The sequence below is a fragment of the Balaenoptera acutorostrata genome, chromosome 15 (genome assembly GCF_949987535.1).
Source record: "Balaenoptera acutorostrata chromosome 15, mBalAcu1.1, whole genome shotgun sequence".
NCBI classification, from domain to species: Eukaryota; Metazoa; Chordata; class Mammalia; order Artiodactyla; family Balaenopteridae; genus Balaenoptera; species Balaenoptera acutorostrata.
In genome coordinates this window covers 22,207,221-22,221,621 of record NC_080078.1, presented here as the reverse complement: position 1 = coordinate 22,221,621, position 14,401 = coordinate 22,207,221, and the positions used below count along the sequence as shown (strand labels likewise).

At 46.8% G+C, this 14,401-nt stretch overlaps 1 protein-coding gene and 1 non-coding gene across 2 annotated transcripts in view; one reads left to right on the top strand and one right to left on the bottom strand.

The window, feature by feature from the left end:
- The window catches only part of VWA3A (von Willebrand factor A domain containing 3A), a gene marked incomplete at its 5' end in the record, with an annotated part of 44,809 nt that overhangs the window by 18,372 nt on the left and 12,036 nt on the right, over window positions 1–14,401 (top strand). Inside the window, 8 exons of the mRNA XM_057529467.1 lie at window positions 505–585; window positions 1,024–1,118; window positions 2,571–2,690; window positions 7,022–7,096; window positions 7,276–7,420; window positions 7,859–8,054; window positions 10,171–10,241; window positions 12,968–13,120. Coding sequence (XP_057385450.1) covers window positions 505–585; window positions 1,024–1,118; window positions 2,571–2,690; window positions 7,022–7,096; window positions 7,276–7,420; window positions 7,859–8,054; window positions 10,171–10,241; window positions 12,968–13,120 — 936 coding nt within the window. The remainder of the gene's footprint in view (window positions 1–504; window positions 586–1,023; window positions 1,119–2,570; window positions 2,691–7,021; window positions 7,097–7,275; window positions 7,421–7,858; window positions 8,055–10,170; window positions 10,242–12,967; window positions 13,121–14,401) is intronic.
- Window positions 5,527–5,632, bottom strand: LOC114238832 (U6 spliceosomal RNA). Its single transcript, XR_003624102.1, has one exon. It is a non-coding gene; the product is annotated as a U6 spliceosomal RNA (small nuclear RNA).

Here is a 14,401-nt window from a genome sequence, read left to right as displayed (position 1 = left end):
ATGTAGAGTTCTGGCAGCCCATGGATGGATGACTGGATGGAAAGAGTGATGGTTAGAGGTATGACAACTTGGTGGAGGATGAAAGAACAAAATGAACAAATTTGATTTTCAAAGTGTCCATGAAGGCCCATCTGGGTTCCCAAACCTAAGAACTCATGGCTAGTATGTTTTAAGGTCTGCAACTCTGCTATTACCAAACCTCCGACCATATCTTGTAGTAAAGACTCTGATGTTCAGAAGAGCCTCCTGAGAAGGGAGCTGGCTTGCTGTAAGGCACAGTTCATTCAGGGGACTGTATCCTGAAGGCCCTCTGCTGCCAGCTCCAGACAAGGCAATGGCCTGGTGTGTGGGGAAAAGGGACATAATCCAACCCCAGATGTGCTAAGAGCCCATTTCCCTCTCTTGCATCTCACTTGGAGAGCCCAGTGGCCAATTTAAACTTAAAATCCTTCCCCACCTGTGCTTCTGTTCACCTGCTCCCCTCCTGGCCACACCTGAGTGCAGAAGGCAATGGTACAATTTGAATGGCATGATGGGACAATGAAGAATATTCACGTGGACCTGCCCTTCCTGTATGAGTACCAGGTCAGTGGTGGGTCCCATCAGTCAGAATATGGGGTGCGGGGAGGGAGATGGGTGGAATGTGGAGGCACCACGCCACTGACTGAACTCCCTCTTATAAACAGAGGCTGTGCTTCACCCACAGGCCCCTCTGGAGTTTTCTCCACCTCCTCCCCAGGCAGGGACCTGGATGCCAGGCAGGGACCTGGATCAAAAGCCTCTGATCCTTTGGGTCAATATTTACCTCCTCCCCATTTGAGGCAATGAAATACTTTGACTCTTCCCTTCCTGATCTTGTGGCAGACTCGTCCATGCTTTAGCGGAATGTTTGTACTGCCTGGATACCCATGGCCTTGACCCACCATTCCCAGAAACCAAGTGGGGTACACTCCCTTCCCCCAGACCCCTTAATCAGCCATGCTCTGCGCAGTCACTCACTGTGTGTGGCGCATGAGTTTGCAGAAACAGCTCAGCAGAGCTACACGGATGTATGAGAGACGGATCGAGTGGCTCTCCTTGGCCAGCAGAAGAATCTGGGGCACCGTCTGTGAAAAAAGGTACCTTCCCCCAGTAGTGTTCTTGTCCTTCGTGGGTGTCATGTGTGACACAGCGCTCAACCAACTCATGAATTCCCTGTTGGTAGCATCATTTAGATTAAGGATCAGTAATCACTCAGCAGAACCCCTGGAGGGAAAAGTCACCACCATCATCCCCAACATCAACAATAGCATCACTCAATATCAACAATGTCACTCAGGAATCTTTCTGTTAAAAAGCAACAGAAACTAAGTGCAAATTGACTTAAATCAGGGAAGTCTGGTTAAGGTAACTGAAAATTCTAGACTAGATTTAATAGCCTGTCTTCAGGCATGGCTTGATCCAGAGGTTCATGCATGTCAGGAATCTCTCTCCACCCCTCAGCTCTGTTTTCCTCTCTGTTCGCTTTGTTTTCAGGCTGGCTTGCCCCTCCAGGTAGCAAGATAGCCACCCAAAGCTCCCAACTTCCTTCCTTCCAGTTTGGCACTCCCAGGGCTTTGGGCAAGGGTCCATCCCTGAGCTATTCACTAGGGCCAAGAGGGTTTGATGTTCTGATTGCCAGGGGTCAAATGTCCACTCTTAAAGCTTGGGCTGGCGTCAGCTCTACCCAACTCAAATGGACTGTTAGAGACAGAGGTATTCCCCCTCCTCGCCCCCCAAAAATCAAGATGCTGCTGTGAGAAGAGGTAATGGATGCTGAGTAGGGAGAACCAATAGGTATCCAAAATATCATTATCACTTCCACACCTTACTTGATGCCTTACCACTTACCAAGTATTATGCTTTGTAATACTATTCATCTATTATATCATTTAATTCTCAAAGCAACCCTATGAAGAGTCTCATTATAAATAGTTTATAGTTAAATATGCCAAGGACCAGAGAGGTATTGTGACTTGCCTAAGGCCACACAGGAAGTGGGACTTGAACCAAGGTCTTCTGACTCTCTATCTAGTGGATTTTCTTTTGCTATCCATAGCTGCCTCAAAATGAGAATCGGGGGGAGGAGATGGGACTATAAGATTTGAAGTAATAAAAGGAGAAGGCTGAATAGCACTAGAGATCTTAAAACAGAGAGAGAAAATAGTAAGATACATTTCCCCAGAGGCCCCAGTTATGCCTAATTCCCCATCTAACTTGCTTAGCTTGTTTCTGTTTTCCCTTCATAGACCCCAACCTATAATAATATTGAATGCTAGTAATTTAAAACAAGGAAATGTACGAAATCATTATATGCAGCCCTGTCCTTAAACCATCTCCACCACGAGGCTTTATACCATGATAGACCCTCCTGGAGAGAAGGTTCTACTGTTGTAAACCCACCTGTCTTGACTTCAGACCATGGAGATTTGGCCAGCTATGAACTTGGCATGCAGAACTCCCCTGGAAAAAACGTTAAATAGTAAAATGGAACAAAATAAACATTATCTGAGAGGTTTGGTTCTCCTCTTAAAGCTTGTGTTTCTTTTTAGGGTGGTTATACTGCTCGATATCTCTGTGACCAATTCCATGTACATTATTCATATCCAGCACTCCCTGAGACTTCTGCTGGAGGAGCAGCTGTCCAACAAGGACTGCTTCAACATCATCACGTACGCTCCCGCTTCCTGCTTCCCGCTTCCCGTGGTGGGGAGGGCGTGTGCACTCGGATGCCATCGCTGGGCTGAGGCTTCTGGCAGGACAACAGATGTATGGGCACCCAGCATCCTAGGAGGGCCATCAGTTTATCTGATTTGAAGGATCTTGTTTGGGGCATTGAATAATTAAATGGTTGCAGGACAGTCCCACTGGGGCGAAGGTGATAAGCGGCCCCAAAACACATTGCTTGATCAGCCAGGATAAAGTAACTCAGCCCATTGCCCCATTTGGCTACCAAGCTGATAAACACAAAAGAGAAAAAGAAGGGCCCCCAGGCTTGGTTCCTAGCTCAGTTCTAGCAAGCCACAGTATTTCAAACACTCAGAATTCCAATTATAAATTTTAATTATACATAGATATATCAATATAATTTTTGCATATAGTTATATGTTGTATATTATATATAGCTATATAGAATTAAATTATACAGTTATATATAAAACTATATGATTTAATTAATATAAAACTGTATATTTAAATTATATATAAGTATATATAATATAAATTAAAACTATATAACTATATATTTAAATTATATATTTTATATATAAATTTTAAATATAAATAAACTTAAATTTAAAATGTAAGTATTCCATATATAACAAGTATTTAACTACATATACATTTAAATTATATATCACGATATAGAATACTATATATATTTAAGTTATAGTTCTATCTACATAGTTACTTATATTTTTAATCTATAATTATATATAATTTAAATATATGTATAGTTATATATATATATTTTAAATTAATTTATTTTATTTTTGGCTGCATTGGGTCTTCATTGCTGCGTGCGGGCTTTCTTTAGTTGTGGTGTGTGGGCTTTCTCTAGTTGTGGCGAGCGGGGACTACTCTTCGTTGTGGTGCGCGGGCTTCTCATTGTTGTGACTTCTCTTGTTGCAGAGCACGGGCTCTAGGTGCGTGGGCTTCAGCAGTTGTGGCTGGCGGGCTCTAGAGCGCAGGCTCAGTAGTTGTGGCACACGGGCTTAGTTGCTCCTTGGCATGTGGGATCTTCCCATGCCCCTGCATTGGCAGGCAGATTCTTAACCACTGCGCCACCAGGGAAGCCCTATATATATATTTTTTATGCAATTTCACATGAAATAGGGAGTGTTCTAAACCTAATAAGTCAGCAGTTAATATTATATATTAAACTGTACCAGAGTCTAATCTTTCCCTAATAAATTCTACAGAAAAAATGCTTAGAGAAGCATTTTGGACAATATTTTCATTCATTCATCCATCCATTCATTCACTCAACGAACTTTTATTGAAAGCCTGCCATGCACCGTCACTATGCCACGCATTAGGGATACAGAAGTTAAAACACACAATACCTATCCTCAAGGAATTCATGGCCTAGTAGTAGGAGACAGGCGTGTCAAAATATAAGTGCTATTAAATGTTTTCTGAAGAAATAAGTAAAAGGGAGGATATGGGACTGTGAGGGCTCAAAGCCAGGGTCAGTCTATTCCACCTGGGTAGAGTGAGGTCAGGAAATCTTCACAGAGGAAGTGACCCTTTAGCTGAGTCTTGACAAATGAGTACATGTTTGCCTAGCACATGGGAGTGATGGGGGGAATGGGGAGAAAGGGCATTCCAGGTACAGGGAGAAGCACGAGCAGAGGCACAGAGGTGTGATGCGCTACAGAACCCTGGGGAGCTGTCAGTGTGAATAGTCCCGTGTGAATAAGGGGTGAGAGGGAGAGACTGTGCATGAGCAAAAAACAAAATAAAACACCAGGTGATGGAGGCTTTATAGAGGAGTTTTTATACTATAGGACGTATAGGTATTGAAGGATTTTAAGCAAGAGTAATAATCTTGAAACGCTCGAGCTACAAGGGGAAGGATGGACTGAAGGGATGCGATACTGGAGGGGAGACCCGTTAGACCACTGCAGGGGTAGAGGGGGCTTGAGCCAAGGCAGTGGGAATGAAAGACAGCGAGGCCTGTGAGGGGTGCGGGGGAGTTAGAATCTACAGAATGTAGTCACTGTTTGGCTGTAGGGGATGAGGGAATGGTGAGGAGAGGATGTACCAGGTGGAGCAGAGCTTGGAAGGTAAACATATAGAGTTTGAGATCCTCAGAGTCTGGGGATTCTCCTGTTAGGAGCTCTAGCCAAGAAATACGGGTTTGCGAGCCATCAGCATTTTGGTTGAAGACATGAGAAGGCATGAATTGCACCTGGTGGAGTCGTGAAGGGGGAGAGATGACAACCAAGGACAGAACTTGGGAAGAACTACCATTTGGAGTGTGGGCAGAGAAAGGGAACCGCCAAAGAAATGAGAGGAGCAGCCAGAAAGGCAGGAGGAAAACCAGGAGAGAAAGGTGTTTACCCTTTCCCAAGGGAAAAAAAACAGAGCCTGCAGAAGCAAAAAAGGAAGGGGAAGAATGCAGGAATCCACTGAATCTGGCAATAGCGCTCCCTGATAGGAAAACAATGAGATATAATGTGTTTTGCAATTCATTTTGGCAAGTATTTAAAAGATTGATAATACCCAGTGCTGATGATAATTTGGTGAAAAGGGCACTCTTGGAAAGTATTGGTGGAAGTGTAATTTGGTATAGCCCTTGTATTAAATTTTTTTATTCCAGTATAGTTGATTTACAATGTTGTGTTAGTTTCAGGTGTAGAGCAAAGTGATTCAGTTTCATATATATATATATTCTTTTTCAGATTCTTTTCCCTTATAGGTTATTACAATATATTGAGTATAGTTCCCCATGCTAGATAGTAGGTCCTTGTTGATTATCTATTTTATATATAGTAGTGTGTATCTGTTAATCTCAAACTCCTAATTTATTGCGTGTCAACCTTGCGCAGGGACCATGCTAATCTTCTTGGTATCGTTCCAATTTTAGTATATGTGCTGCTGAAGCAAGCACTAAATCTTTTAAGTGTATGTTCTTTGTTCCTTCGATTAAGCCTTTCAGTGCAGAGTTCTAATGATTGGTAAACCTGGAAAAAAGCAAGAGGAAATTGGTAAAATAATCCTGACAATAGAATTCTATTCTATTGAATAGACTAGAATATGCAACTATGCATATTCTATGCAACTATTCAAAAGAATGTGGGAGATTTATGTGAACGCATTCAGAAAAAGTCCTCAGTAAGTCCAAATGAAAGGAAACAAGTAGTATAGGTTATGTAATTCCACTTCTGTGAATATGTATTTACCTACACATTTAAAAATATATATGTATTTATTTATTTGGCTGCGCTGGCTCTTAGTTGCAGCCCGTGGGATCTTTTAGTTGTGGCACGCAGGATCTAGTTCCCTGACGAGGGATTGAACCCGGGCCCCCTGCATTGGGAGCACGGAGTCTTAACCGCTGGACCACCAGGGAAGTCCTACACATTTATTTTTTTTTTAATCCAAAAAAATATAGAACAAAGAGTTAACAGAAATTGGGGGGGTGGATAAAATTGGAGGAATTTTCACTCTTTGTATATTGTTAGAATTTTTATCCAACTATAATAGAGATATTTCCACGGGAGGGGGAAAGGAAGTCCTTGTTAATATTTATCAGAGAACCGGGGAAGAAGCTTGACTGCAGTGGGTTGAGAAGTAGAAGATGAGGAGGAGGTGGTAACACCATTTTTCTAGGGAGCATGTCTGTGAGGGGGAAGAGGAAAGAGAGAGAAGTAGCTGGTAGACGAAGAAGTTATATTTAAGAGAGGCGATGGGGAAGACGGAAGTAGACGCTGGGCATGTGTGTGGGAGAGAGGTCACTGTGGGCAAGGTCTCAGAAGAGATTGGTGGTGGTGAAGTCAAGAGCCCAGGTGGAGGAATTGCTCTTGAGCCAGAGAGGGGACATCTTTTCCTTGATAAAGGGGATAAATCCTCTTCTCAAAGATTTAAGTTCTGTCTCATAGGGAAAATGAGCTGATACATATACAAAAGAAAAGCTATAGTGCAGATGGAGAGTGAAAAATGTGTTGTGAGGATGAATCAGAGCTAAAAAGGGAGAAACGACTCCTTCCCTGAGGGTAAGGAAGTCCACACAGAGAAGGGAGTGACCCTTCTTCAGGAGGGAAGTCTGGCCAAACTGGTGTTGGCTGTGTCTCCACTGAGGGCACAGCACTGCTCCCACCGTGAATGTGCTGAGACGTGTCATGACCAGCAAGGAGATCTTGTGGCTGGCCCAGGACAGTGGCATCCTAACATTTTGGCGGTGTAATCCAAATCTTGCCCCCTTAAAATCCTGGGGAGCCCAAAGAGCTGGGGCACGTATTTCCCCCCTAAGAACAAGCCCTCTTTCCTTTTTTCCAAGGTTTGGAAGCACCATTGAAAGCTGGAGGCCCGAGATGGTTGCCGCGAGCCATAGCAACTTACAAAGCGCCTGGCGGTAGGTGACCTGCTGGGTCTGACGTCAGCCTCCCCTGTGCTATTATTTTCTGGCCCCCCTCCCCTAGAAAGTAGCTCTCTCTAGAATCTTTGCCCTCCGACGGACTCAGGCATGAATCAGGAAACAACCGCCTTCCATTCCCCGCCCTCCCCCTCAGCCTGGCCCTCCCTGCCCCCCAGGTGGGTCCTGAGCCTGCAGTGTCAAGGCAGCAGGAATGTCCTCAGCGCCCTGCGGAAGGCCGTGGAAGTGGACTTCAAGGACAAAGACAAACAGCAATCACAGGGCATCTACCTCTTCACCGGGGGCATCCCTGACCAGGACGTGGTGGGTAGTCCACGTCCTGGGCATCCCTTATCCTTCGCGACCCCACATCTTCTGCTAGGTGGATGCCTAGCAACTGGTTTCTCCAGCATGATTTTCCAGTCTGGACTTTATCATGCCAAAGAATCACCTGGAGATGTTGTTCAAATGCAGATGTTGTTAGACCTGGTTCCAAAGGGGCCTGAGAGTCTGCATCTCTAACAAGCTTCCACGGGATGTCAAGGATGCTGGTCTAGGATCTCAGACCCCGCTCCCCGGCCAGGCCCTATTAAGATAGTGAGAGAAATGGTGACCCAGCCTCTTTCACCTTTCCATCCTCAGTGCCACATACTAGACCAGGTACACAGTAGGTCCTCAGGAAAGCAATTAGGCTGAACTGACCCAATATCAGCGGCTTGGAGAGCCCTCAGCTGTGGGCCCCTCCTCCCTGTCTCCCCACAGGCTATGCTCAGCGCCTACATGGCCGAGGCCCGTGTGGGCTGTGACTTCCAGCTGAACGTGTGTCTCTTCTATGTGGGCGAGTCACAGATGGACACCACGCCCCCTGCCTGCTATGCCAGCCGCACCGACACGGCCGCTGCCTACCGGGAGGTCGCCCGGGCTGCTGGGGGCCGCTTCCACTGGTTTGGAGACACAGGTGTGTAAGAGTTGGCTGGACTCTCCACATCTTTCTTCCCAGACAGTTGTCTCAGTGCCAACATAGCTCCCTATGCTATAGCCATATTCCAGGAAAGCGGCCTGTGAAAATCACATTTGCAAATGTAAAATTACTGTTCTGGAGATGGATGGTGGCGATGGCTGCACGGCAGTGTAAATGTACTTAATGCTGCTGAACTGTACACTTAAAAATGGTTACAATGGTACATTTTATGTTATGTATATCTTCCCATAATTGTTTTAAAGTGAAAAAGAAAAAAAGTAAAACTACTTAAAAATATTTTAGAATGTTGGGGCTGGAAGGGGCCCTAAAGGTCCCTTAGTTTAGCATTTCCCAAAAGGTGATATGTTCACAGCAGGTGGCTGGCAAGATCGTTGTACATGGAATACAAAGCAACAATTTTTTGTCATAGTTGTAGGAGGTCAGAATATGCCACCTCAATATATGCCACTTTGGCATAAGGATTATTTTGAGCTGAAGACAATTAAGAAACAGCAGATGCCAAAAAACCTCTCTGCTTCCCCTTCCCCCCTTTGCCTAAAAGCAGGACATAAATTTCTCTGTCCTGCTTCTGTGCCAGGAGATGAAGGATGACTCTTAGACTCTTAAGCTCTGGTTGGCAGCTCTGGGCTCTTCACAGCACCAAGAGGAATCTACGTAACAACCCTCACCTAAAAAACCCTTGTCTTCCATTAGTTCCCCCCAAATATTTACCTTCCCATAGTCTGCCGGCCCTCAAAGCCAAACCCCATTTCCTTTGTCTTGTCATTTCTATTGTTCTTCGGTAAGGTGCTACAGAAGCCCCAAGTTCCAACCACTCCCTCTGAGTAACTCATCGCTGAGTTTCTCCCCCATGTATGCACACCGCATGCATTAATAAACTCTATTTTTCTCTTGTTAATCTGTCTTTTGTCAGTTTGATTTCCAAGGCCCCAGCTGGAGAATCTAGGAGGGTAGAGGAAAATTTTTTTCCCTCCCCTAAATGGTTATATGATTGTTGTAATATTTCATTTAAAAAATGCTAGCATTCATTGTCAGCAGTGACATAAATTTTCTCTTTAAAATATGCTTTTAAAGGATGTTAACTAGACTTTTATGGTGATCATTTCACAATATATACAAATATCAAATCATTATGTTGTACACCTGAAAGTAATATAATGTTATATGTCAATTACATCTCAATTTTATATATGTGTGTACTTTTAAGTAAATGAAAGTGAATTGATTAAAAATATATGTTAAGTAAATTATGGTTTAGGTGATATGCAGACAAGGCAAAATTGTGACGTGATTCAGGAGGGACAGAAGCTTGGGACATGCTAGTGCATTCTGGCCTCTCTGATTTATAGATGAAGAAATGACTCCCAAGAACATGAGGTGCCTGTGGTTACAAAATTAGTGGCATAGCCAGGGGTGGAACTCATGAAAAGTGCTAGGCATATACATTTAAGTTATTATTGTTGATTATTATTAATAATAGCAAACATTTATAGAATAACTATTATATGCCAGACACGGTTTTAAGTGTTTTACATATGTCGTGATTCATTCCTCACAATAACCCTATGAAGTGTGTTATTACTATTATCCCCATTTTACAGATAGGGAAGCTGAGACACAGAACCCAAAGCATAGACGTAGTAAGTAGTAGAACCAGGATTTGAACCCAGAGTCTGTCTTGTTAGTCATTACACTCTAGTCCCTCTCAGATGAGTCATATTTGAGATATTACTACAGACATTATTCACTACAGACATTAGCTACTTTAATTAACCCCAAGGTGGATCTTTTTATTCACTGGAGGAGCAGGACCTTTCCCCTGACCTACGCTTCCTGTGGGTGAGAGCTCTTGGCTGGGTGCCGGGGTGCTGGGTCCCAAGGCTGGCCCTGCTCTTGGTATCCTCACTGTACCCGTCCATCCCCTTTACCACCAGAAAGTGTGGGCGGGGGCTAGTCAGCTAAGCCCATTAAGACCCCACCCTGCCCCTTGGGCTGAGGTCACCTCCACATGGCCCACGTGTTTACAGATGTAGACACTTGCCAGAATCTCCATCCCTTCCCCACGATCGATCATGATGTGCTTTGTTTCCAGGTATTTACGAAAGCGATGATATCAGTGCCATCACGTCTGAGATGGAAAAGGCTCTCAACTACTCCCAAAAGGTATGCCTTAGGTGTGGGGCAAATGACTGCGCTGGCTTCTGTATTAGGGTCCTGGGGCTGCCATATAAAGTACCACAAACTGGGTGGCTTAAAACAACAGACATTTCTTCCCTCACAGTCCCAGAGGCTAGAGTCTGAAATCAAAGTATCAAAAGGGCCATGTCCCCACCGAAGGCTCTGGGTAGAATCCCTCTTTACCTCTTCCTAGCTTCTGGTGATGGTTGCTGTTAAAGAAATGAAATTGCACTGGATGCTTGTTAAAAATGGCAAGGAGGACATTATTCAAGACACCTGCAATCGGGGAGAGAGATTGAACTCGACTCTGATTATACAGCAAAGATAGCTGGGCATTTATAGCCAATAAGCAGAGTGAGAGGGTCAGTGGATGGAAAATTACTAAGATGAAGTTGACTAGATATCGAGGGCAGGGGGATTCTTGCTAAACAGGCTCAACAGGATTCTTTGCTAAAACTGGGTTCAGCAGGCCAAAGTCAAAGCCCAGCCAAGAAGGGGGCTCAGAGGAACATGACTAAAGTTTGGTCAAGGGAGGGAGTCCTTGGCACCAGCAATCCTTGCCTTTCCTTGGCTTGTGGCAGCACAACCCCAATCTCTGCTTCCATCTCCACATGGCTCTCCTCCCTCTGTGTGTGTGTCTGTGTCTCTTCTCCTCTTATAAGGACACCAATTGTATTGGATTAAGGGCCCACCCTCCCAGTACAACCTCATTAACTTACATCTTAATTACAAAGGCCCTGCTTCCAAGTAAGCTCATGTTTATGGTTACCGGGGAACTTCAACATGTCTTTTTGGGGGACACAACTCATCCCACATCAGCTTTCCACCTTTGTGCTGATCCACAGACACCAAAGGCTTCCAATGAAATGTGAGAGTTTCCTGTAAGTCACTGGTTTCAGGTCCGTGTGCCCTGCATCTTGGCCTGTACATTCTTGAACACATCAATCTCATTCCTAAACTCAAGGCCTTTGTACCTGCCTCTTCCTTCACCAACTGTTCCCCTCCCAGGTCATCCATGGGTTGCTCCTTATGATTCAAGTTTCACTAAAGTGTTACCTCCTCAGAGAGCGTGTTGAGCAGTTCAAGGTGAGATGAGAGCGGGACCAGATCGCATCGGGAACAATGAGAATGGAAATAAGGGAACAAATATGAGAACATGTCTTTAAGGAAGAATTGACCAAACTCGTGGCTGATTGAATGAATGGGGTGAGGAAGAAGAAGAAATCCCAGGATGACTCCCAAGTTCCTTGCTGCGGGACCTGGTAGACAGTGGTGCCATTGACCCAGAGAGAGAAAACAGGTGGGGATTCAGGGAGGGTGGGCCTAGAACAAAGGTGAGTTTGCGGGGCCTGTGAGATAACGCGTGGGGGCATCCTTCAGGCAGGTGGATAAAGATGAGGGCTGGACATAGAGGTGTGGGGCAGTTCAAGCCATGGGGATGGACAGAGAACACGTAGGTGGACGTGACTCACATTTCAAATACAACCATTGTCAGGACTGCCCGTCTCCCCAGCTACGTGGTGAGCTCTTGGGAGGGCAGGGCCATAGACTGGCAAACCCATGGCTCCCCTAGCCGTGCCTGAGCTGTCCTCCCGGAAAGGGCCGCTCTTTGGTGCTTTATTAAACTGCTTCTCAGGTGCACATTAGTCCTGTTCCCTCAGCTGATAAACTCATTCACAAGGTGTTAATGGGCACTAATGGTTTAATCTACCCTTCTTATGATGTTAGTTACATTTGAGTGGTGTCTTCTAGTGCCTTGATTGAGAATAATTATTGAAGAATCTTTCAGGCAGTTGAGAAGTATATAGGCAAAGGAAACAAGTATCACACCACTATTCTGCCAGCATCTAGGGTCGGCCCTGGGCACATGGTGAGCTGACCACCATATGTGGATGCTGGGTCCACATATGGAGAGAACACTGGCTTTGGAACAAGACCTGCCTGGGATTGAATGGAAGATCCTCTACTTACTCATAGTATGGCCTTGGACAAGTCCTTTAAATTCATAAGCTTTGGTTTCCTCACCTGTAAAATGGGGATAAGATAGCACTTGCCCTGCCACTGTAGTTGCATGTCTTGTTGGCAAGGAGGTTTGAGACCCCCAGGCAGTAAGTAGCCCGGTGCCTGATGCATCCCAGGCCCTTCATACATGGTACTTATTATTATTATTATTATTATTATTATTATTTTTGGCTGCGTTGGGTCTTCGCTGCTGCACGCAGGCTTTCTCTAGTTGCAGCGAGCGGCGTCTACTCTTCATTGCAGTGCGCAGGCTTCTCATTGCAGTGGTTTCTCTTGTTGCAGAGCCCGGGCTCCAGGCACGCAGGCCTCAGTAGTTGTGGCCCGCGGGCTCAGCAGTTGTGGCCCGCGGGCTCAGCTGCTGTGGCAGCAGCTGTGGCCCAGTTGCTCCGTGGCATGTGGGATCTTCCCGGACCAGGCCTCGAACCCGTGTCCCCTGAATTGGCAGGCAGACTCCCAACCACTGCGCCACCAGGGAAGTCCCATGGTACTTATTATTAATAGGCCTGATCCACAGTGCTCTTGGCCCCAGGCAGCACTCTAGGGACAGAAAGAGGAGTACAGGGGCCCCAGGGGCCCCAGCGCCTCCTGCTGTGTGTGTGTGTGTGTGTGTGCGCGTGCGCGCGTGCCCGCGTGCCCTGCATGGAGACACGCTGGCTCGGGTGCCGCTGACGCTCCCAATCCCCCTGCAGTGTGCCTTACTCGTGTCCTCTCTGAAGAACCAGTCTGGAAAAGAACAGGAAAGTGCAGCCCTCCGGAGAGAAAAGCCGAAGATGCTCAAGCTGAGAAGTCAGCCTGGGAAGTTCGGTCCCTCCAAGCCCACAGCACCCTCTGTGGCCAGAATGGTTTGACTCCCCTCCCTAATAACACACGGGGTTTTGTTTCTGCCTTGTCTCCTGGTCTTTCCTAGATCTTGAAGCGGCCTGGGCCAGGGCCCCAGACCCCAGGGCCAGCGGAGGTGGGAGCAGGGTCCTCAGTGGTCAGTGTCCTGGCCTGCAGGGGGAGGGGACCCCCGGGGGCCTGCTTCTCAGCTCCGACCACCCCTCCACCCCACCTTTGGCTCTGCCTGACTGTCCCAGGTTTGCGGTACCAAGGGCTCCATGGACTTGGCACCCTCCATTACACGTGCTGGTTGTAAGGCGAGAGGGCTTGTCTGGGAGGGTCTCTTGGGGCAAAGGAATTAGGGGCTTGGGGCGTCTAATGGGTTCTTTCTGCTGCTGCCTGAGGCTTTCGGGGGCCTGATTGGAGCCTGAGGGTGGACCTGGGCCTGCCCGGGGGCTGATCCCCGTTCACAGCCTGTCAAATCTGTCCCGCATAAAATACTCACCTCGGCAATCAGAAGGGGCCTCTAGAGGTGTGGGGGGAGACCCCAGACTCCACAGCACTTGTGAGCAGAAGGGCAGTGAGATCTGCGAGCACTTCAGCATTTCACCGACTGACAGGCCCTTGTGAACACAGCACATTTTCAGGATGAAGAAATCCACCCAAACAGTGTGCAGCTAGCTCCCTTCCCGGGGTCAGCACTTCCGAGAGATTCTGTCCACACGGGCACTGCCCTCGTGCACAGAACTCCACCAGGTTTTGGGAGCCGGCCCAGAGACATCACGCCTTCCCGTCTTCCCAAATTCTGAGGTGAAACCCCACGGTCTCGGAGTCCGCCTCTTGGGCCTTCAGTGGTTCCCAAGCTGGTTCAGTTACGAGGGGGCTTGGGCTGCACCAGGGCCTCTAGCAGGCCTCCTGACATGCAGGTATGGGAAGCTGGGTTGCTGGCGGGTGGCTCTCTGGGATGGCAGCTCTGGGCGTTTTTCACAGCCGCCACCCAGAGGTCTCCTCCGCTGGTCCAGGCCCTGGGTGACTTTGTTTAACCATCACCATGTTCTGGTTGTGCCCGGTAATGAAGGAACCCCTTCCTTAAAACCGAGGTGCCCAATAGGGCACAGAAGTTACCAGAGTGGTTGCTTGTCATGCTGGAGGCCCAGAAATCCCAGTCCAGTAGGAAAAGGGGCAGGTAACTGGTGAAAAAAGTTCAGGCAAATCCCCACAGTTATCCTAGCAGGCCCTCTCGCATAACACACACACTCACACTCTCACACACACACGCACACACATGCGCACACACTCTCCAC